Raw genomic sequence first — 24,992 nt, 5'->3', positions numbered from 1 at the left:
CTGATATACAGGCTGTGGGTGACACAGTCACCTTGGAGACAATTACCATTTGGAGTGTCTCATATTATGTGATAGATGGACACTAAATAATAGGCCAGTGACAAAGGAGAATAAAAAATAAAAAAATAAACATTGTTTTCAAAACAGAGCTTGAAACAGGACTGTATATTCATGGTGCAAAGCGTAAGACGTTCTTATGGGGATGTTGCATGCAGAGTTGGCCCTGAGAGAGGACACCAGACAATGTGGGAGAGATCTTTCTAGAGATATTTCACAAAATCCAAGCATTTGCATTGCAGCCCTATTTGGCATAGCCAATAACATAGTTTCTGTCTCAAAAACACATTTACGCATACACAAAATGAATGTACATTATGCGCGAGTTTACTTGATTCCTCATTTCATCTGCATATTGTAGATGTCAGAAATAATCTGGGTCAAATTCAGCTGTTGTGTTCCCTTTCCACTCTAGGTTGGAGTGAAGCTGCAGGCTGAGTGTTCTGCTACTGACAAGAGCATCAACGTGAATGGGAGAGGTTCAACCAAGAACCTTCAAGAGGCCACCTACACAAAACAATGCGTCGGAAGCATGAGGAGCTCAGTTACCGTGACACCACACACAGAAAAAACATTTGTGCATGTGTGTGATTATATGCCACAATGTGTTGAGTCTCTGTACCGTAATGTGCATCTATGTACTACTGTGCATGTGTGGGTCCGTCCGTTTCCCTGTCATGGCAGTGTAACAATCCCATCTCAAACTCCAGTCTGCACACAGCTAAAATAAGTCAACCACTAATTAGTAGGGCTGTGTTGATACCAGTAGCGTAATATTTTTTCCATGTCAAAAATTAACACAAAGCAGGTCAAACTCCTTGGTCCTTTATAAACCTGCAGTATGTAAAATATTGCATTCTATAGCTTGGAAAATAAATACATGTGAATCTGGATGACAACATGATAATTGTTTCCAACATTTGGGCCGTTTCCCTAAACAATTCAAATCCGCTTCCTATTTTATTTCTTTGCCACGATACTAGTGAATATCGCAATACAGGTATCGTCCCTGCCCTACTAATTATGGGAGCTGAGGATCAGGGTACCGTCTGTCCGTCCATCACCCCCTCTACGACCCTCTCCCTCCATCACCCCCTTGCGAACATTCTAACCACACCGACTGACCCTCTGAAGGGAACCACTGGGGAGAGACGGAGGAAAAGTCAAGGTCAAAGGCCCAGTTAGAAATAGACTTTCTAAAAGTAGCTCAGAGATATCCATCAAACCCAGTTCAAAAGGATACTAAAAAAAGTGCTGGCTTCGCCGAGTGGAGGGAGGGTTGGTCCAGCCTCTTTGCACAACTATGTAAAACGAGGCCTATATGTTATAGCTTAGTTGGGAATGCTCACACAGCTCTTAAAGTAATTAAAATTGCTGTTTGACTTTAATCGTTTGTGTTCGTAATTCCTCAAGCTACCACTGGGAGAAATTAAATGAACATTACAGTTTAAAGTGCTGGACCAGAGAGCCTAATAATGGAATGATGAGAACACCATCCCCCTTATTCGCCATTCTCCCCTTGTTCATTCTTCACCAATTTCAACATATTATGCAAGTGCCATCCCATTTGCTAGAGGCCCATTACAACTGGTCAAGTAATCTGTCAAAAGCTCCATTCTCCCTCCAAACAAGCAGGCAGGTTGAGACAAGCCCGCAGGGCCAATATCTGTCACTATCATAACTCAAGCCAACAATACCCAAATCAATCCTAGAGCCTGGCTGCCAACCCGTATCACAGGGCAATGAATCACAGTCCTTGTGTACAAGAGTAAAGAAAGCAGTCATACAAGTCAATGTAGTGGCAGAGAGTGGGTAAAACATCTCGACATGCCTTCACTTTATTTACCATATGACGTAACCGCGCTCTGTCCCTTTCCCGCAACACATTAAATGTTCCCCTCCACCCCAATTCCTGACCTCCATGTGGAGCTGGGTTGGAATGCCGATGGGACGGTGGTCATGAGGGTGTGACTCACTCCACAGTGAGTCAAATCCTGGTATTTGTTATCTGATCAAGGAAAAGGGTCAAACTAACACGGAGGTGAACATAATTCCAAATTAAAGATCCTAATCTAATCCAGTTATCTATTCTAAACAGTCCACTCCATCCAGATGCATGAAAACTGGTTGTTTGTGTTATGACAAGACAAACAAACCAGGCCAACATCAGGATTAAAGAACGTGTGCACGTAACAGCGGTGTGAGTGATAAATCTTTTTTATTCCATTTGTCACTTTCACTCCTCTGAAATGCAGTCCAATCCTATTAAAAAGAGTGAGTCCGCTGATCCACAATAGGCATAGATATCTTATGCTACGGGAAAGCAGATTAGTCCATGTTATGCTAGGGAGAGAGCGGTTGGAATATGCAGAGTAAAAAAAAAATAACAAATGTGCGTTCTGTTTCAGAGTAGGGCAGATCTAATAACTGAAGAAGAAAAAATGTTCTGGCTAAACTTGTAGGATATAGAAAATGTTTTGTCATTGCCTCAAACCTACCTGGGAAAACCACAGACCTTACTATATGAAGTATAACTACTATCTGAGAGGGCATCGAAGCAACTGCTTTTTCAGGTCTAATACCTGACCTGGTTGAACGACACGAAACACTTCGGAAGTTATTTGAGCCTCACAGGTAATACATCATTATGTACACATACAGTAGCAGTCAAAAGTTTGGACACGCCTACTCATTCAAGGCTTTTTATTTTTTTTTACTATTTTCTACATTGTAGAATAATAGTGAAGACATCAATACTATGAAATAACACTTGGAATCATGTGGCAATTTAATTTTTTTATTTAACTAGGAAAGTCAATCAAGAACGAATTCTTACTTACAATGACGGTCTACCCCGGCAAAACCCAGATGACGTTGGGCCAATTGTGTGCCGCCCTAAGAGACTACCAAGCACGGCTGGATGTGATACAGTCTGGATTCGAACCAGGGATCTTGCATTGAGATGCAGTGCCTTAGACCGCTGCGCCACTCGAGCGCCCAGTTCCATATATTTTTTATTTGTTTAACACTTTTTGGGGTTACTACATAATCCCATTAAATAATATGTTAATTCATAGTTGATGTCTTCAGTATTATTCTACAATGTAGAAAATAGTAAAAATAAAGAAAAAGCCTGGAATGAGTAGGTGTCCAAACTTTTGAATGGTACTGTGTACACACAGGCCCAATCTACTGTAAGACGCACACATTCTGTTAATAAGAGGATGATGACAGGTGGCGCTGTGACCCAGGTCTTTGTCGTCAGGTGGCGCTGTGACCCAGGTCTTTGTCGTCAGGTGGCGCTGTGACCCAGGTCTTTGTCGTCAGGTGGCGCTGTGACCCAGGTCTTTGTCGTCAGGTGGCGCTGTGACCCAGGTCTTTGTCGTCAGGTGGCGCTGTGACCCAGGTCTTTGTCGTCAGGTGGCGCTGTGACCCAGGTCTTTGTCGTCAGGTGGCGCTGTGACCCAGGTCTTTGTCGTCAGGTGGCGCTGTGACCCAGGTCTTTGTCGTCAGGTGGCGCTGTGACCCAGGTCTATGTCGTCAGGTGGCGCTGTGACCCAGGTCTTTGTCGTCAGGTGGCGCTGTGACCCAGGTCTTTGTCGTCAGGTGGCGCTGTGACCCAGGTCTTTGTCGTCAGGTGGCGCTGTGACCCAGGTCTTTGTCGTCAGGTGGCGCTGTGACCCAGGTCTTTGTCGTCAGGTGGCGCTGTGACCCAGGTCTTTGTCGTCAGGTGGCGCTGTGACCCAGGTCTTTGTCGTCAGGTGGCGCTGTGACCCAGGTCTTTGTCGTCAGGTGGCGCTGTGACCCAGGTCTTTGTCGTCAGGTGGCGCTGTGACCCAGGTCTTTGTCGTCAGGTGGCGCTGTGACCCAGGTCTTTGTCGTCAGGTGGCGCTGTGACCCAGGTCTTTGTCGTCAGGTGGCGCTGTGACCCAGGTCTTTGTCGTCAGGTGGCGCTGTGACCCAGGTCTTTGTCGTCAGGTGGCGCTGTGACCCAGGTCTTTGTCGTCAGGTGGCGCTGTGACCCAGGTCTTTGTCGTCAGGTGGCGCTGTGACCCAGGTCTTTGTCGTCAGGTGGCGCTGTGACCCAGGTCTTTGTCGTCAGGTGGCGCTGTGACCCAGGTCTTTGTCGTCAGGTGGCGCTGTGACCCAGGTCTTTGTCGTCAGGTGGCGCTGTGACCCAGGTCTTTGTCGTCAGGTGGCGCTGTGACCCAGGTCTTTGTCGTCAGGTGGCGCTGTGACCCAGGTCTTTGTCGTCAGGTGGCGCTGTGACCCAGGTCTTTGTCGTCAGGTGGCGCTGTGACCCAGGTCTTTGTCGTCAGGTGGCGCTGTGACCCAGGTCTTTGTCGTCAGGTGGCGCTGTGACCCAGGTCTTTGTCGTCAGGTGGCGCTGTGACCCAGGTCTTTGTCGTCAGGTGGCGCTGTGACCCAGGTCTTTGTCGTCAGGTGGCGCTGTGACCCAGGTCTTTGTCGTCAGGTGGCGCTGTGACCCAGGTCTTTGTCAGGTGGAACTGTGATGTAAGGCAATTAGCCAAGATGTGCTTCCTAGACAAATAACAAATTATTGTTTCTGTGGTTAGAAATCATGCTGCTGTGTAGTAGAGTGGACATGGCTGGTCTGGTCTTACCTGAAGGGAAGATATGAAGCATTGGAGCCTGAGATCAGAGCCCTGTAGGCCTCCTCTGGGGTCTTCTTTAGGTAGATTACCTGGTAGATAGACAGAAGAGAAAGAGAGAAAAAGAAAGAGAGAAAGTGACAGAGGAAGTGTGAAAGAACGCAGTTAGTAAACCATGGCTTGGAATCACTGAAGCCACAGTTTTCATTCCCTCATTTTGGTAATCCTTCAGCTTCCTGATTTACTCTGGTTTTGAAAATATTTGTTCTTAGAGCACTAATATAAAACAGGGAATATAATGAGGACAGGCAATATAACAGGGAGAGAGAGACATGGAGACATTGTGTCACATGAGATTCCCCAGGCATCAGCCTAAATAGGCCAGTAAGGGGCCAGACGGCATGGTCACAGCACGACAGGCTCGCCATACATAAACACACGGTAGCCAACTCATCCATCCACGAACGTGCTGCTCTCCCAACCCCAGGTCAGAAAAGCAGGGCTCATCTGAATCAACACCTCGGCATCCCACATCCATACAAGGAGTTGTAACGACAGAGAGTGGAGGGCAGAGACAAGCAACACGTCTGCTATTTCAGTTCCACTGAAGATCTAGAGAATTAGGCAGAACTATGAACAAAGTAAACAAAGAACATTGACAAACCCCTGGAAATAACAAAACTGGTCTCAGAGCATTTCGTATTATTCTGTACGTAAATCCGGGACACTTCATTTAAAAAAAATAAGAATTCAACATGTAAAATATTGGTCCCATGTTTCATGAGCTGATATAAAAGATCCCAAAAATCATCCATACACACAAAAAGCTTACTTCTCTCAAATTTTGTGCACAAATTTGTTTACATCCCCATTAGTGAGCATTTCTCCTTTGCCATGAGAATCCATCCGACAGGTGTGGCATATCAAGAAGCTGATTAAACAGCATGATCATTACACAGGTGCACCTTGTGCTGGGGACAATAAAAGGCCACTCAAATGTGTTGTCACAGAACACAATGCCACTGATGTCTCAAATTCTGAGCGAGAGCGCAATTGCATGCTGACTGCAGGAATGTCCACCAGAGCTGTTGCCAGAGAATTGAATGCTCATTTCTCTACCATAAGCCGCCTCCAAAATCGTTTTATAGAGTTTGGCACTAAGTCCAACCGGCCTCACCACCGCAGACCACGTGTATGGCGTCGTGTGGGCGAGCGGTTTGCTGATGTCAACGTTGTGAAAAGAGTGCCCCATGGTGGTGGTGGGGTTATGGGCAGGCATAAGCTACGGACAACGAACACAATTGCATTTTATCGATTGCAATTTGATACCGTGAAGAGATCCGGAGGCCCATTGTCATGCCATTCATCCGCCGCCATCACCTCAACTTTCAGCATGATCATGCTGTGACCAAAAGATGCATATCTGTATTACCGGTCATGTGAAATCCATACATCAGGGCCTAATGAATTGATTTAAATTGACTGATTTCTTTATATGAACTTTAACTCAGTAAAATTCTTGAAATTGGATTTGTTTACTTTAAGTTTAGTCTAGGAGACCAGGCTGAAATAACAGGTCCGAACAGCCCTGCTGTGAAAATCTGGCCATTTTGCAAAGGTCGACTGAAAGATTTGCCTTGACTAGGAGGCTTGTATGGGAGAGTGGGCTTGTGTATGCAGTTTGTGTGTCAGTAGGTCTGGTGACATGGAGGCCAAGCAGTGCACGAAGCCTGTGTCCCCTCAGCAAATAGAACAGAGCTTTGTTATTCCTGCTCCCACTTCATGAAATATTCACCAGTCAGACAATTGGATACTGCTGAAATGCACCAGCTGAAATTCTACTGCTGGTGTTTGTGTGTGTGTGTGTGTGTGCTGTCCCACGTGATCCACGTGACAGAATTTGGAGTCCCACAGGGACAGCTGTTCGTCCCACACATATAATCCTCTTGGGTTCAAAGCGGGTCATTTGTATTAAAACATCTGTAACGAGAGCAGGGCCAGGAGGACTCAACGGAGCCCACACAATCACCTGACCGGATCAATGTTGACCCACTTGGAGAGAAAAACCGGGAGGAAAGCCCTGCCACCTTCCCTGCATGTTCTCTCATTATTAAAGACAACACAATCCCCCTAGGCTAAATAGCTAGACACACAGCAGAACAGAGATTACAACATTGCAGACAAACCTCACATCCCATCTAAGTGGATAAACGCAGTTCGTCAGGCTCGATATTGATTTCTGAATGCTATGTCTTCTGCGTGCATTTGTGAGCCAATGACTCGTGCAGAAGGAAGAAATTATGTGGCCTGGTTTTGAAAGAGGTGCTGATATTTCAGTGTCATTGAATGAGGAGTTCATATTGGGCTTCGGGTCAGGGTTCAGGCTAAATTTAGCGGAGCGCTTCGCCTTGTGCATCTACCCTTGAGAGATTGTCTAGGAAGGAATAAATGACATCAGCTTTAATAGGGTCACTGAGTGACAGATTAGACACCATCATTGCAATTCAACTCCCACAACCCACAAGGTCATCAGTCTCCTATTGGCCAATACAGGAAATGTAAAGGGAAAAGTGACAGGATCTATTTGGTGAGTGGATCAAATGCTATTTTTGGTTGGAAAGCACTGTACATACATTATTTCTAGCATGGACAGACATTGACAAGCATCTGATCATGTGTCAATATGGCTAGACATGCTGACAGGACTAAACTAGCATGGGACTTTGTGAACAGCTAGGATAGCATGATGTACAGGGTTCACCTCAGGGGTAGGTGTTGGGGGGGGGGGGTATTATGGCATGCAACTGTCCTCCTGCCACTGTCAACCAGGATTAGAAGCCAAATCCAGATTATAATCCAGCAAGGCCCCTGCTGCAACGATGCTTCAAATCTCCTCCCAGAGCTATGAGACTGGGGCCCTGCCTGGGTTGCTAACAAGACAGTTCTGGGGACCAAGGTCCTTATTCAATCCAACCCTGGCCATTATAAGAATACACTTTGGGATGTATATAGACTAGCTAGTTAAGAAAAACATGTTTACCATGAGAAACTCAACAACTGCATTTTACCAATCACTGTCATAGCCATTAAGGGCCAAAACCAGAAGGGTTGATATAGCCTATATCATGTTTCTAGTCCAGGCAGGGCATCACAATGGAAAAATATTCAGAGAAGGGCCTTAAATTACATGCAAAGTATGTCATGACAGTTGCTGTTCCTCTGTCTGTTCCCTTGGGGTAAGGACTGGGCACAGTCCACTGAGTAAATACTAGTGACCCACATTGCCTGAGAAGATCATCATCATGCCATCGCCGGGCTCTGTCATAAGGCATGTCCTCATCATAGCATAACAACAGAAGAACCGGATAAATCCCCTCATTTACTGCCATGTGACAGAGCGGCCAGCTGGCAAGGGATGCCGTCACACATTACAGTCAAGGCTGGTATCTGACTGGGAGTGAAAGGACAGCCTTCAACCATGGCTGGCAGCAAGAGACCAAATGAATAGGGACTAATGCAACAGGAGCTGCTGGGCATTCAAAGGGGGCAGGAAGATGGGGCCACTGTGGCAGGACAATAGGGCTGTCTATAGCAGTCCTCTCCCATCCGTTTCTCCAAGAGTCAGAGAGAGACCTGGCTGGAAGGGGTTGTGCCACCTTAAAAGGAAAATCAGCACTGACTGAAAGTAGACCTGAAAAAAAGGCCTGGGTCGACAACAATACTGCAGATACAACAAAAACAACATGCTAGGGGAAAAGTGCATTGGGGCCATCTGGGTACATTGATACAAATGCAAAATGAGTTGAGCTGCATTTTTTTTGAGGGGTGCAGCATGACGCAACGGCCCAAAATAAGCTTTTTTCTCCTTGCCTAACTTCCTTCCCTGCAGAGAGAGGACAGTGAGAGAAAGGAGGGAATACTCACAGCATAGGCAGCGATTAAAACCGCTGCATTAGCCCTTTTCCGCTGGTCAAAGCTGGTGTAGTGTACGATTCGCTTTCTGGTCAGTGTGAACGACTGCAGACAAAAGGAGAAAATACACGTAAGAAAAAACTAAAATCACATTCATTTAGAACATCTTCACATTAAAAGTTATTTAAGATTTTAGAATCATTGATAAAGATATGCACAAACACTGGATGACGCACAACAAACTCAACTAAACCACGTCTAAACAACAACTGTTAGGTGACCAAAGGTTGTACAGTACTGTGTATGATGTATTTCTATCTAGCTTAGAAATACACTAGTCCTATAAATACTAGTGTTAATGAAACATACAGAAATCAACAACGATAAACTCGGCAGCCTCCTATCTTGCACTCAAAGAGAAAGACGCAAGAATGTGGCAAGTTTGGGTCTAATTAATAGACCTAAAGGCACATCTGGTTCTGGCTTGTATATGATATTACATTAGGCTATATTATTTGGACAGATGCAGATAGACGCTGACGTAGCTGCTGCTCAGACGCTCAGGACACCACCGATCCGCTAGGGATGCAGGAAGAGGAGCCGCTGGCAGAACAGGTGGGCTGCCGGTGTGTGCCGCTGTCAGTGTTCTCGTTCAGAATCACTGCCCGAGTCGGCCAAAGCACTCAGAAGCAGCACAGGCAAGCTAGAAGATAGACGCATCCATCCATACACACAGTCACTGCTACACACGGCTAAATCAGCGATATGAGGAACAGCATGCTTGAGTCTCTAGCCTAAGTGAAGTTTGGTATGGAAATGAAACCACAAAGGCTTGTAAGGACAAACCCAGTCCCCCCCCCACCCATTGTGGGTCATCATGCAAATTATGTTTACAGGGGTGGATCCCAAAATACATGTGTAAAGTGATAAACTAATTAAGTCAGTTGTTCTAGACATTTTATAGTTAAAGTAGCATGTTGCCTTTTTTTCCTCCTATGACAAAACAAAAGCTGATTCAAAGGGGGTGTGGCAGATTTCAAAACTCTTCCACAAAGGACTATCCTCAATGAAAAGGTGGCCATCGAGGAGGGGAGGTCACTTTGACCAGTTTCTTGGTCACAGAGAAGAGAGGACGGAGGTGAGAAGGTGGAGGATGGACTTTTGCACAAATGAGAAAGCCTGAGGGAAGCAACCTAGTTCTTGCATTCAATGGCAACAATATGCTAGTCTTCATAGGAAAAAAAATGCTATATCACAGAAAAATGTAGCCTACTGTCAGAGTTTCCAGTACATTGATGGCTATGAGCAATAGGACATAGCCTACAATGCACTGTGGGGGAAATAGACCCAATCTGCTCAAATACTTTCACTTGATATGTAAAATACTTCAACAGACTAACAAGGCTTCTAGAGGATGTAGGCCTCTGGGTAAAGGTCAGGGTTAAAACAGGTGAACTGCGTCGCTAAGCAGGTTAAGCCAGACCAACCGGAAGCCAGGCCAGACACAAGCATGAGTGGTGAGAGGATGTGGAAATAAGGTAGGTGAGTGGGGGGCAACACATATCAAATGGGCTCTGTAAGCCCCAGATCAAGTCCCACAGGTGTGGGATGTTCACATCCTCCAAACGGTGTCATTTCTCAAATCAGGGTTGTCCACTTTTCCTGTCATTTTTTTTTTACATCTCAGCTTTCATGTACCAGATCCAAACCAATGGAGGATCTAAGGAATGCTGTCCCTAAGGCAACACACTGTTCACAACACAAACATTGGAGGGCAAAGCGTGGTGGTGTGGACGGGGAGGGAGGGAGGGAGAGACAGCCATAAAAACATCATGCTTGCTTGAGACTTTACCTTCAACACTGACCAACACCTACATATGACAGACCTACAGATCGTCTGCTTCGACAGAAAAATGACAGGACAAAAAGACGCAGAACCTCTATTAATGAAACTCTCCTGAGAGCAACATTCACATGGGGGTAGAAAGGCATGAGTTAGACAAAATTGGCAACTTTATTGGTGTGTGTGTCTGGGAAGTTGGGAGCTCCCCTTGACCAGGGTCTTATGAGGTTTTGGCCAGGTGGGCTTTTAAAAAGGGCAATTGAGAGCTAAAAATTGAGTAGGCATAGCAAGAACTTCACATCTCCTTTACCTCACATACCTCTGAATATAATTGAGATTGCTTAACAATAAACATATTGGGAGAATTTAAGCACCCAGAATGATAACAATAACTCAAATACTCAGGTTAGCCTAACAGCAACTGAATTCATGTAAAAATTGGCATTAGTGTCATAAATCGTGAACAGCAGAATTGTTGTTACGACTCCTGGATAAAAGCCAGGCCCTGATTGAACTCAAATTATTTATAATGCACATCCACAAACAAGAACAAAGACAGCTTTATAAACCACATGCTATGTACTTGACAGGCATGACCATAACTAGCTAGGTTTCCACCCAATCGGCAACAGATTTTTATGCAAATATTCTCAAATATGCATTTAAACAACATTTTCCCACCGGAGATGTGTTTCCATCAAATTGACTTGATGGGGATAAAAGAATGTGCGTGATGACGTTGTGCACATAAAAATCCCTTCTTGCAGTTAAATCCCCCATGTAACGAATCAAGTTAAATGGGTTTCCATTGTATTTTCTACTCTACTGACAGTTTTCTCACAAAAAAGTTTGCGTTACATAGCAAGTGTCCCCACGCTAGTATTGGCATGTGCGCTGTAGCCAACAGCTCGCATATACTGTGCTGGTATAGCATACATGAGATTATTATGGACAAAAGGGCAAGATTATTTGTTTGTCAAATGGCAAGCATTGATGATAATGTCACCTGAATAAAACCCTGGATATTTAATAGAAAGAAGCATCAAGCTCATCACCTTGCACTTTCACCACCCTGTGAAGGTCATCATAACTTATTATTTCATCTGTATCCTAATAAACAGCATGCTTTCCTGACGAGTTGAAGGAGGACCACACAACATATCATGTGACTCCAAGTTTACTTCACTTTTATGCGCAAATATTGATAGTCATATCGATTCCACCAACATTTTACGCAGACACAGAAGGATCCCACCTTGTCTAGCATATTTTGTTTTGTCAACATTTGGAAAGTTTACCGACAAATATTCTGTTTCCATCAAGCCTGTAATGAGAATTTCTATCAGATATTTACTTTACTCGCATAAAAAGGTAAGATGGAAACCTATTTATAGATTTTTTTTAAAATTATAATACTTTCATTTTAATTGACTATGTATGCCAATAGCCATAGACTTTTTTTTCTGGATGTCGACCACACGCTTATCAATAGTGGTAGCCTAATAAATCACTGCAGATTTTGGTTGCACCGAACATGACAAACAGTAGTATCTAAACATACTTCGGGGAGGCTCCAGAATAAACCAACACACAGTTTACCTATGTTCCTGAAATTGGTTTGTGACCAATGTTCCCTCAAATTTTTCGTCATAGAGCAAATTTCAGGTCTGCTGAGCACAAACTTCAACTTTCGGAAAATGCTGTGAAACTTCCAACGTGCATTTACTGTGAACACTGAGTCTGTACCCGCTTTAAGTTAGAGTTTTAACAGTGACCAAGTTGGCTACTGTGGCTATTTGATCATAATGTAGGCCAACCGGAGTGTCCTACCGTCAAAAACAATGGAGAAAATGCATCCCATAACATTTTAACATTGATAGAACAGCCATTTCCTTCAGCCTACAGTAGCAATGTGTGGTGGTCAATGTAGGCCTACATTCCATGAAACTTCTGAAACACGCAGGGCTCGACATGAACCTGTTCATCCACTTGTCCGTCAGACAAGGAGGTGACTGAAAATGTTTGGGTTGTTTGATGCTGCATGCAGCTCTTAGGTTGATCTCAAAACAAGCACATCAACTCATGACCACAGCTGTAAACACAGTCCAGTTCAAAGTAAACGGCACAGATCCACATATGGCATGTTCTATTTGCATATAGGCCTACTGCAACTTTGATTGTTTATGCCGGTCTAGGTAGAGTACAGGCCGAGTCATGACCATGAGACCCCTATAACAAAACCTCTTGCGTAGTTTGTTTAGTTTTGGTAAGTTGCATCGAAAGTGGCTAATACTGGGCAGATTCTATCACACTTGCCACAGTAAGGGGAAATGTTGATAGTGTTAACTAACAGGGAAAACTCTAGAAAGGTGAGTGAAATTGAATCTTGTGCTTCTCTCCATGAGCTGATAGTTGTTCTGCACTCTTGCCCCGGGGAGCTGTGCAGCAGTCTATGGCTACTTCACACCTGTGCAGGCACACAGCTTAGAAGGAACATTGTGAGGCAGACAGGCATCAAGACATTCAGTTACTGTTTGATTGAATGTTAGAATGGGCTAAATGAGTTACCCAAGTAAGTGTGGTATAATTGTCAGTGCCAGTACCTCAGAAACGGACAGCCTCCTGGGCTTTTCACGCGCAACATTTTCTAGGGTTTACCGAGAATGGTGCGACAAATAAAAAACATCCAGTCAGCGGCAGTCCTGTGAGCAAAAACAGCTCGTTGATGAGAGGTCAAAGGTGAATGGCAAGAATCATGCAAGCGGGCCACAAACAGGCAAATAACAGAGCAGTACAACAGTGGTGTGCAGAACAGCATATCGGAACGCAACAGTCCTTGTCACGGATGGGCTATTGCAGCAGACGACCACACCGGGTTCCACTCCTTTCAGCTAAAAACAAGAAGCGACTCCAGTATGCACGTGATCACCAAAACTGGACAATTAAGGAGTAGAAAATGAACGCCTGGTCCGACGAATCCCTGTTCCTGTTCCGTCATGCTGATGTCAGAGTCAGGATTTGGCGAAAGCAGCATGATTCCATGGCCCCATCCTGCCTGGTACAGCCTGGTGGCAGTGGTGTAATGGTGTGGGGAATGTTTTTCTTCCACACGTTAGGTCATTTGATACAAAATGAACAACATTTCCATGCCCTGAAGAATTCAAGCTGTTCTGGAGGCAAAGGGGAGTCCAACCTAGTACTAAATGGGTGTACCTAATAAACTGGCCACCGAGTGAATATTGTAGCCTACACTACGAGCTGGAGCAGATTGTGTCAGCCCACACAGATTATCCTGGCATCTCTAATGACTCTGTGTCCGAGGGAAAGTGCCAACACAGCTTTGGGACAGGTGAGTCAGTGGCTAAAAACAGAAAGCCAATTACTTTGCCAAAGCTTTGATTTAAATGGTCTGAGGACTTGTGTTTTATCCATTAATTCCATACCTACCCTTCAAGTTTCACAATGGTTTTAAAATGACATGCAGACAAAGAGAAAAAAAGATGCTCATATACTACAGCTAGAGGCCTCTCTGTATTTAGTATTGTCCTTGCAAGTAGCTAAACTCTAGCCGAGGGGGCAGTGTGTGGGTTTTGTAATTATCTAATAACTAACCCCATAAACTACACTACTGTATGTGTTGGCATGTTTTCAAATGCCACAGACCTTGCGGTTGTTGTCAATGAGGGCGTGTGAAGTAGAACTACACAAATTGGTTTTGTTTTCACAGATCCATAATGTACATTCTTAATGAGGGAAGAAAGGCATGAATAGAGAGGCACATGACTTACCTTCAGCTTTTTGTTGAGTTTACAGCTGTATCTGAATAGCATGGCTAGATTGAGTGGTCCAAAATCCGCATAGAAGCTGAAATATAATTAACATTAAAAAATGTCAGACTGGACTGGTTAAAACATTTTCATTCATGATAGAACTGCCTAATATTGAGATGACTTAGCTATCCTAATTCAGGAATGATTTTTCTTATCAATTACATTTTTGTATTGAACTACAATTTTGTGTTTTACTTTCCTGTTCACAAGTTCAACAGGGAGAGTTAATCAAACGCTTGCATTATGTAAACCCGGTATTCCCAAACTGGGGTACACGTAGACCCGGGGGTAAAGAAAATAAAAATAAGATTCCCTTTTTAAAAATATACAGTTTTTTTTCCCCTTCACATTTTCAAACAGTCCATTTATATTTTCCAACGGGGCTATACATTTGGGTGAGGTTTTTTTCTCGCCTGAGTATCCTCGTTTCACTGCCCAAAATAAAATTAAACCATCTAGTGTTCAGCGAAATAACAACACAATGTCAAATACAGGTAGCCTAGTCAAATAATGAACATCCAATCACATGAACCGTTACTCTCTCGCGGGAATTACACTAACGGTCCGTATGTAGCTGCTGCTCATGTTGGTATCTGTACTGATGGTGCAAAAGCCATGACAGGGAGACATAGTGGAGTGGTAACATGCATGCAAGCAGTTGCTCCTGACGCCACTTGGGGGCACTGCAGTATCCACTGAGAGGCTCTTGCTGCCAAGGGAATGCCTGACAGCTTGAAAGACGTTTTGGACACATCAGTGAAAATGGCTAACTTTGTTAAAGCAAGGCCCCTGAAGTCTACTGTATTTTCTGCATTATGCAATGATATGGGCAGCGGCCATGTAACGCTTTGCTTATCAAGGGGCAAAGTATTGACACGGTATTAACACGTTTTTTTTTTATTGAGAGAAGAACTTAAAGTTTCCTTTACAGATGATCATTTTCACTTGTCTGACTACTTGCACGATGAGTTTCTCATTAGACTGGCCTATCTGGGTGAAGTTTTTTCTTGCCTGAATGATCTGAATCTAGGATTACAGGGACTCTCCGCAACTACATTCAATGTGTGGGACAAAATTGAGGCTATGATTAAGAAGTTGGAGTCCTTTACTGTCTGCATTAACAAGGACAAGACACAGGTCTTTCCATCATTTGTATGATTTTGTGTGTACAAATGAACTCAAGCTTACGGACAATGTCAAATGTGATATAGCGAAGCACCTGAGTGAGTTGGGTACGCAATTACGCAGGTACTTTCCCAAAAAGAATGACACAAACAACTGGATTCGTTATACCTTTCATGCCCTGCCTCCAGTCCACTTACCGATATCTGAACAAGAGAGCCTCATGAAAATTGCAACAAGCGGTTCTGTGAAAACTGAATTTAATCAGAAGCCACTGCCAGATTTCTGGATTGGGCTGCGCTGAGTATTCTGCCTTGGAAAATCGCGCTGTTAAGACTAGAGGTCAACCAGTTACGATTTTTCAACGCCGATACCGATTATTGGAGGACCAAAAAAAAGCCGATTCAATCGGTCAAATATATATATATATATATATATATATATATATATATATATATATATAAAATGCTCAAAAAAATAAAGGGAACACTTAAACAACACAATGTAACTCCAAGTCAAATCACACTTCTGTGAAATCAAACTGTCCACTTAGGAAGCAACACTGATTGACAATAAATTTCACATGCTGTTGTGCAAATGGAATAGACAACAGGTGGAAATTATAGGCAATTAGCAAGACACCCCCAATAAAGGAGTGGTTCTGCAGGTGGGGACCACAGACCACTTCTCAGTTCCTATGCTTCCGGGCTGATGTTTTGGTCACTTTTGAATGCTGGCGGTGATTTCACTCTAGTGGTAGCATGAGACGGAGTCTACAACCCACACAAGTGGCTCAGGTAGTGCAGCTCATCCAGGATGGCACATCAATGCGAGCTGTGGCAAGAAGGTTTGCTGTGTCTGTCAGCGTAGTGTCCAGAGCATGGAGGAGCTACCAGGAGACAGGCCAGTACATCAGGAGACGTGGAGGAGGCCGTAGGAGGGCAACAACCCAGCAGCAGGACTGCTACCTCCGCCTTTGTGCAAGGAGGAGCAGGAGGAGCACTGCCAGAGCCCTGCAAAATGACCTCCAGCAGGCCACAAATGTGCATGTGTCTGCTCAAACGGTCAGAAACAGACTCCATGAGGGTGGTATGAGGGCCCGACGTCCACAGGTGGGGGTTGTGCTTACAGCCCAACACCGTGCAGGACGTTAGGCATTTGCCAGAGAACACCAAGATAGGCAAATTCGCCACTGGCGCCCTGTGCTCTTCACAGATGAAAGCAGGTTCACACTGAGCACATGTGACAGACGTGACAGAGTCTGGAGATGCCGTGGAGAACATTCTGCTGCCTGCAACATCCTCCAGCATGACCGGATTGGCGGTGGGTCAGTCATGGTGTGGGGTGGCATTTCTTTGGGGGGGGCCGCACAGCCCTCCATGTAGCCTGACTGCCATTAGGTACCGAGATGAGATCCTCAGACCCCCTGTGAGACCATATGCTGGTGCAGTTGGCCCTGGGTTCCTCCTAATGCAAGACAATGCTAGACCTGCACATCTGGGACATCATGTCTCGCTCCATCCACCAACGCCACGTTGCACCACGGACTGTCCAGGAGTTGGCGGATGCTTTAGTCCAGGTCTGGGAGGAGATCCCTCAGGAGACCATCCGCCACCTCATCAGGAGCATGCCCAGGCATTGTAGGGAGGTCATACAGGCATGTGGAGGCCACACACACACTACTGAGCCTCATTTTGGCTTGTTTTAAGGACATTACATCAAAGTTGGATCAGCCTGTAGTGTGGTTTTCCACTTTAATTTTGAGTGTGACTCCAAATCCAGACCTCCATGGGTTGATAAATTGGATTTCCATTGATTATTTTTGTGTGATTTTGTTGTCAGCACATTCAACTATGTAAAGAAAAAAGTATTTAATCAGATTATTTATTTCATTCAGATCTAGGATGTGTTATTTTAGTGTTCCCTTTATTTTTCTGAGCTATATATATATATATATATATATATATATATATATATATATATATATATATATATATATATATAATAATTACAATTACAACAGTACTGAATGAACACTTATTTTAACTTAACATAATACACCAATAAAATCTATTTAGTCTCAAATAATGAAACATGTTCAATTTGGTTTAAATAATGCAAAAACAAAGTGTTGGAGAAGAAAGTAAAAGTGCAATATTTGCCATGTAAAAAAGCTAACGTTTAAGTTCCTTGCTCAGAACATGAGAACATATGAATGCTGGTGGTTCCTTTTAACATGAGTCTTCAATATGCCCAGGTAAGAAGTTTTAGGTTGTAGTTATTGTAGGAATATTTCTCTCTATACCATTTGTATTTCATATACCTTTGACTATTGGATGTTCTTATAGGCACTATAGTATTGCCAGCCTAATCTCGGGAGTTGATAGGCTTGAAGTCATAAACAGCGCAATGCTTGAAGCACAGCGAAGAGCTGCTGGCAAATGCAGGAAAGTGCTGTTTGAATGAATGTTTACGAGCCTGCTGCTGCCTACCACAGCTCAGTCAGACTGCTCTATCAAATCATAGACTTAATTATAATAACACACAGAAATACGAGCCCTAGGTCATTAATATGGTCAAATCCGGAAAATATAATTTAGAAAGGAAAAAAAAACGTTTCTTCTTTTGGTGAAATACGCAACCGTTCCGTATTTTATCTAACAGGTGGCATCTCTAAGTCTAAATATTTCTGTTACATTGCGCAACCTTCAATGTCATAATTATTTACAATTCTGGCAAATGAATTACGGTCTTTGTTCGGAAGAAATGGTCTTCACACAGTTCGCAACGAGCCAGGCAGCCGAAACTGCTGCATATACCCTGACTCTGCTTGCACAGAACGCGAGAGAAATGACACAATTTCCCTAGTTAAAAGAAGTTCATGTTAGCAGGCAATATTAACTAAATATGCAGGTCTAAAAATATATACTTGTGTATTGATTTTACGAAAGGCATTGATGTTTATGGTTAGGTACACAGGTGCAATGACAGTGCTTTTTTCGCGAATGCTCTTGTTAATTCATCACCCGTTTGGCGAAGTAGGCTGTGATTCGATGATAAATTACGAGGCACCGCATCGATTATATGCAACGCAGGACAAGCTAGATAAACTAGTAATATCATCAACCATGTGTAGTTAACTAGTGATTATGTTAAGATTAATAGTTTTTTCTAATTTAAGTTTAATACTAGCTAGCAACTTACCTTGGCTCCTTGCTGCACTCGCATAACAGGTGGTCAGCCTGCCACGCAGTCTCCTCCTGGAGTGCAATGTAATCAGCCATAATTGGTGTCCAAAAATGCAGATTACCAATTGTTATGAAAACTTGAAATCGGCCCTAATTAATCAACCTGTAGTTAAGACACTGATGCCCTTTGCAACAACGTACCTATGTGAGAGTGGATTCTCAGCCCTCACTAGTATGAAAACCCAATACAGGCACAGACTGTTTGTGGAAAATGATTTAAGACAGACTCTCTCCAATACAACCCAACATCGCAGAGTTAAGCGCATCCTTTCAAGCACACCCTTCTCATTAATCTGTGGTGAGTTATTCAACATTTTTGATGAACAAATAAGGTTTTATATGTAAGATAGCTAAATAAAGAGCAAAATGGTTTATTATTATTATTATTATTATTTGTGCCCTGGTCCTATAAGAGCTCTTTGTCACTTCCCACGAGCAGGGTTGTGACAAACTCACACTCCTTCAAACAGTCAACCTCCAGCTGCGTACCAAGGCACCAGGGTCAGTTCACTTTCAAATGTTTTTTTGCCATCATGGTAAGCCTGCCACGGCTTACCATGATGGCAAAAAACAACATTTGAAAGTGCACTTACCCTGGTGCCTTGGTGCACAGCTGGAGGTTGAATGTTTGAAGAGGTACAGGACTATAAAAAGTTTGGGAACCACACCAACTACTCCAAGCCGAGTGGAACACAATGGCTTTATTAATCTGAATTGGAAAACGTTCAATTAAAAGCTGTTACATAATTGCAGTGAAAGCTCTTCAGCAGCCCCAGCGACACTTGTTGGCTCTGTCCAGTGGACCGTTGCTAAACAAATGCACTGAAGCTAATGAACGTGCGAAGAGACTGCGAGGGAGAACAAAACTTACTTTTCATAGATAAATTCGTCATCTGTGCAGAAGTAGTGCGTGTTTGCAGTGCTTTTTGGCTTGCTTCTTAGGGTAGCAAAATATAATCGATCTGAAGAAGAAAAAACATGGGTACATGTATGAACAGCAAACCTTCAGGGGCCATAAAAACGGACATCACAACATAGAACTGAGGTTTAGTTATATATAAAAAAAATCTTTAAACACACTTCACCAAGGAAGACTTGGAAACATTGTTTACTCATGCGACTGTCACTCGCTTTCCGCGAGCTGTGATTACAAGGTAGCTAGCTGACTTGCCGTACAAAACTACATTAATCTCAAAATATCATATTCATTCGCTATCTTAGTTTACTTTGAAAATAAGAAAATATACGTTTCAAGTTAGCCAGTAACGTTAGCCATAGCTAGTAGTTCTCGAACCAATTCATGTCAATCACAGACTGCTTAGACTGGCTCGCGAGATGCAAAAGAAGGCTAGCTAGCCAGGTTGGCGAAAATACTCGCGTTGACTTAATTAATTAGCAGAAAGTTTACACATAGCTAACTAGCAAATGTTCACTTACCTTTTATTAATTCACAGGCTCCTATCAATTCAATGTCGTCTGCCATTTTAAACAAAGTTGAAAGGATAGGAGAATGTTTAAGACTGTCGAGAGTCATCGACACAAACAAGTTGCTAACTGACTAACTAGTTAGCTTTTTTACCAGTTAAATGATATTAGTAAACATTTTTTTTAAATCAGAGTAGCTAATGAAGTTTGGATAGCTTCTATCCAACTAGTAGCTAAGTTAGCGGTTTGCTAGCAGCCACGCACTTTGCTCCGGCCAAAATAATAAATTAGACGTAATTTGCCAATATGAAATCCATGACCAAGAAAAAGTAAAGGTCTGCAGAAGAAAGTATTTGCGTGCCTCTTGGTTTCATTCAGCGCTGAGGAAAATATCCATGCATTACAAATAACAGATGTCCTCTTGACTTATTTCCTACCCAGACAGTGCACAAATCTTTTCTCTGAATCCCTGCCATGATTGCGGATAGTCATTCGACTACAAGCAAACATCTTAAAGGGACATCACACAGAAACCCAATCGCCACACAAAGGCACGTTGCCAGGGAATGGTCTCCCTCAACCAATCAGCGATCAAATACGTTGTCTGAACTCGACAATGGAGGGAAGGACACAGTAACACACTTTGATTATGCCTGTTCAGCATGGCCCAGTGGATTACATACAAAAGTTATAGGATGCAGGAAAAAACATCATGACATGCTATAAACCCCGCCCCAGAACTATATAAGTAAATAAATATATAGTTCGAGATGAGCAACTGAAACTTCTGTTAATATTGTAACAACATTTGCCAAACGCCTACTTGGCGACCTCATCAATAATTTCAGACCTCTTGGAGTAACAAAATGTTGGTTGCTGATTTGATTAGATTAGATTTGCTGGACCTAGGATCATGGAGTCTGGGCTATAAATCGGGGCTATAATAGTATAGTAATAATAAAGACCTTTTTTGTGCAAGACATCTTATAGATAAAACAATAGGTAGCATATTGTTTTTAAATGTGTGCATGTTTTTTTCTGACAAAACAAAAACTGATTCAAAAGGGGTGTGGCAGATTTCAAAACTCTTCAGCATTTTCGAATCTGAGAGGAAAATAGAGCCGAACATATTGATAAAAGTAACCTTGTACTTGAGAAATTTACACGGTTATCAAAAAGTCACACCAGGTTAAGCCTACATGAAACACATCCCTTATTTTAAGTGTTTCTAAAATCCCCTATGGGAAAATGAATGGTGGAGAAACCATTGGAACTATTTTCCTGTTTGACCGCTAGGTTTTATGGGTATTATGACTTATACTGTGGTACACTATACATCCCTCCATTTTACTATCCTTACTGTTTTACTAACTTCAACTGTAGATAGAACCTGCCTTAGCTTGAACTACCCCCAACATTTAGTTTTTTGACAATACAGGAAGTAAGTAGAACTGGAGTTAAATGTTATTTGTAAAATGTCTACTGATGTTGCCCTAAAAAGAAATACTTTACCCAAGAGTATAATGATATTTCCCATTGACTGATCATGTTTTTTCAGATCCCCTAACAATACAGTTTGCAGGTCAATCTGAACTCAGATATTATGACATAACAACCATTCACGGGCCGGACTCCAAAAGCAAGCCACCAATGGACAGTACCAGAAAATATGTTATTTGATTATGTTTCCTTGTGTCAGAGTCTGCACAAGGCTGACTGTTCAATGCCCCATATACTGAGCATCCTTTTTGTATCAAGTATTTTATATAATAGCTTAAATTGAAATGAATGGATTGTTGTGTCAATTGTTGATTTACAGTGCCTTCGGAAAGTATTCAGACCCCTTCACTTTTTCCACATTTTGTTACGTTACGGCCTTAATCTAAAATGGATTTTTATTTTTTTTATCCTCATCAATCTACACACAATACCCCATAATGACAAAGAGAAAACAGTTTTTTTTTAGAAATTCCTTATTTACATAAGCATTCAGACCCTTTGCTATAAAATTGAGCTCAGGTGAATCCTGTTTCCATTGATCATCATTAAGATGTTTCTACAACTGGATTGGAGTCCACCTGTGGTAAATTAAATTGATTGGACATGATTTGGAAAGGCACACACCTGTCTATATAAAGTCCCACAGTTGATAGTGCATGTCAGAGCAAAAACCAAGCCATGAGGTCGAAGGAATTGTCCGTAGAGCTCCAAGACAGGATTGTGTCGAGGCACATATCTGGGCAAGGGTGCCAAAAAAAGTATGCAGCATTGAAGGTCCCCAAGAACACAGTGGCCTCCATCATTCCTAAATGGAAGAAGTTTGGAACCACCAAGACTCTTCCTAGAGCTGGCCCCCCAGCCAAACTGAGCAATCAGGGGAGAAGGGCCTTGGTCAGGGAAGTGACCAATAACCCAATGGTCACTCTGACAGAGCTCCAGAATTCCTCTGTGGAGATGGGAGAACCTTCCAGAAGGACAACCATCTCTGCAGCACTCTACCAATCAGGCCTTTATGGTAGAGTTGCCAGACAGAAGCCACTCCTTAGTAAAAGGCACATGAATGCCCGCTTGGAGTTTGCCAAAAGGGACCTAAAGGACTCTCAGACCATAAGAAACAAGATTATCTGGTCTGATGAAACCTAGATTGAACTCATTGGCCTGAATGCCAAGCGTAACGTTTGGAGGAAACCTGGCACCATCCCTACGGTGAAGCATGGTGGTGGCAGCATCATGCTGTGGGGATGTTCCCTGTGGCTCAGTTGGTAGAGCATGGTGTTTGCAACGCCAGCATGGTGTGCGCAATGCCAGGGTTGTGGGTTTGATTCCCACGGGATACCAGTACAAAAAAATGCATGAAATGAAATGTATGCATTCACTACTGTAAGGCGCTCTGGATAAGAGCGTCTGCTAAATGACTAAAATGTAAATGTAATGTTTTTCAGCGGCATGGACTGGGAGACTAGTCAGAATTGAGGGAAAGATGAACGGAGCAAAGTATAGAGAGATCCTTGATGGAAACCTGCTCCAGAGCGCTCAGGACCTCAGGCTGGAGTGAAGGTTTACCTTCCAACAGGGCAATGACCCTAAGCCCACAGTCAAGACAACGCAGGAGTGGCTTCAGAACAAGTCTCTGAATGTCCTTGAGTGGCCCAGCCAGAGCCCGGACTAAAAATAGCTGTGCAGCATCACTCCCCATCCAACCTGACAGAGCTTGAGAGGGTCTCCAGAGAAGAATGGGAGAAACTCCCCAAATACAGGTGTGCCAAGCTTGGAGCATCATGCCCAAGAAGTACTAGGTAAAGGCTCTGAATACTTATGTAAATACGATATTTTATTTATTTAAAAATCAATCAATTTGCAACAATTTCCTGTTTTTGCTTTGTCATTATGGGGTATTGTGTGTAGATTGATGAGGGGGGAAAAATATTTAATACATTTTAGAATAAAGCTGTAACCTAACAAAATGTGGAAAAAGTCAATTGGTCTGAATACATTCCGAAAAGAACTGTATGTCACTTGATAGGAATTTAATAGGATCTCCATGGGTATCATCCTCTCGTGCCAGTATTTATGTGGGTCACCCCCAATGAGAGGGAGTAAGTGAGTGAACTGAAAGCAACCCCTTGTTTTTGTTGCCATCATGCACAGTTTGGGACTACACAGAATTTATGCCTCCGGAGCTGCTCTTGAGTCAAAAAAGTCCCCTAAATTGACAGAAATATAATCCAGAACTTGACCAGGACAAACTCTGGCCTTTCAAGGTAGGCTTATTACCTAGGCTTGTATCAACCCTATGCGCATACTCAGGTTTATTTGGTAAGTACATTATATACATTTGTATTTTAATGAACTGTCCTTTAAAGACGGAATCCGCAGTAGGGAAACAGCGTCGCTGTTGTTTTTGTTTTGTTGACGAAGCAGAGCTGAGGAGCGTCGCAAATTGCGCACATTTTTTGGTTGTTGCTATTGTTCTGTAGCATCGGGAATGATGTCCAAGGGAGAAAAAAAGTGTTCATTGTATACAGTAACCTCTTTGTTGTAATATCACAAACGGACGTGGCAGTTTCACTATCTGTAATAGCATGCCTTTATAATAGTAGCTGTTTGTTTCATTTTCATTCAATCACAGGATTGCAATAAAGACCGTGCCTGTTTTCGCCTCAAAGTCCCATAATACAGTTATTGCCAATCAATAAGTGGAGCTTAGAAGAGATACCACATAAAACAAAGCCCAATCCCAGATATAATACTCATTGATCCTAGTAAAGGTTGATGCCTCTGGCAGAAGTTAGGGAGAGAATGTGGTTTTCCATGGATCTAGCTCACCTGCTATGAGAGAGATCCAGACCCGCTGGGGGGCTGATGCTGCGGCTGCAGGCTGGCTCCAGTCACCGTGCTCCTGGGTCCTCCAGGATGCAACGTCTGACATGCCTTCATTGGGGTGCAGCAAAACGGGAGGTTTGGGGGCCACCCGGGACCTCAGCGACAACTCTATGGATCACTGTGCTGCTCCAACCCCAGAATATAAACAAGTCGATGTTTACCAAACGATAGAAAGAGGGGCTTTGTGAGTGCTGTACCCCTGAGCATGCCAGAGGAACACAAAGCTAGCAAGGTGAGATCAGGTAACCACCTCAGGTTACTGCAATGTGATCAGCCCTCACATGGGGCTCCTGTTCCTGTTACACAGCAGCCAAGGTGTGAATTTCAAGCTTCCTTGAGTTCCCTCTCCAATTGATCAACCACTAATGTGCCATTTCCTCTATGTAGATAGAAATCCATCTGCCCTATAAATGCTGCTCACTTGTCATCTAATTGCTGTGCTGTGTATTACAGTATTTCACACACACCATGCATTGACGAGTTGTTTGTATTTGGTGTTGTGTCAATCGGGCACAGGTTGAGACGACTTAATACTCTCCACATCTGACATCATGGAGAA

General features: G+C 43.2%; 1 protein-coding gene across 6 annotated transcripts in view; it reads right to left on the bottom strand.

The window, feature by feature from the left end:
• The window catches only part of LOC106573944 (cell division cycle 14Ab), an 83,152-nt gene that overhangs the window by 56,392 nt on the left and 1,768 nt on the right, over nt 1-24,992 (bottom strand). For 4 of the 6 annotated variants that reach the window (XM_045697310.1, XM_045697311.1, XM_045697313.1 and 1 more), the window contains exons 2-6: nt 24,377-24,556; nt 19,497-19,587; nt 14,214-14,289; nt 8,595-8,687; nt 4,683-4,762 (exon numbers count right to left, since the gene is read on the bottom strand). In XM_045697310.1, coding sequence (XP_045553266.1) covers nt 4,683-4,762; nt 8,595-8,687; nt 14,214-14,289; nt 19,497-19,587; nt 24,377-24,479 — 443 coding nt within the window. In that variant the 5' untranslated portion in view covers nt 24,480-24,556. Of the gene's footprint in view, nt 1-4,682; nt 4,763-8,594; nt 8,688-14,213; nt 14,290-19,496; nt 19,588-20,062; nt 20,603-24,376; nt 24,557-24,992 lie in introns of those variants that run through there. The other 2 variants (XM_014149419.2, XM_014149420.2) reach the window with 1 other exon arrangement.

Source organism: Salmo salar, chromosome ssa16 (assembly GCF_905237065.1).
Source record: "Salmo salar chromosome ssa16, Ssal_v3.1, whole genome shotgun sequence".
Classification (NCBI taxonomy): domain Eukaryota; kingdom Metazoa; phylum Chordata; class Actinopteri; order Salmoniformes; family Salmonidae; genus Salmo; species Salmo salar.
The sequence above is the reverse complement of the archived record's forward strand: the minus strand, read 5'-3'. Positions and strand labels throughout refer to the sequence as shown.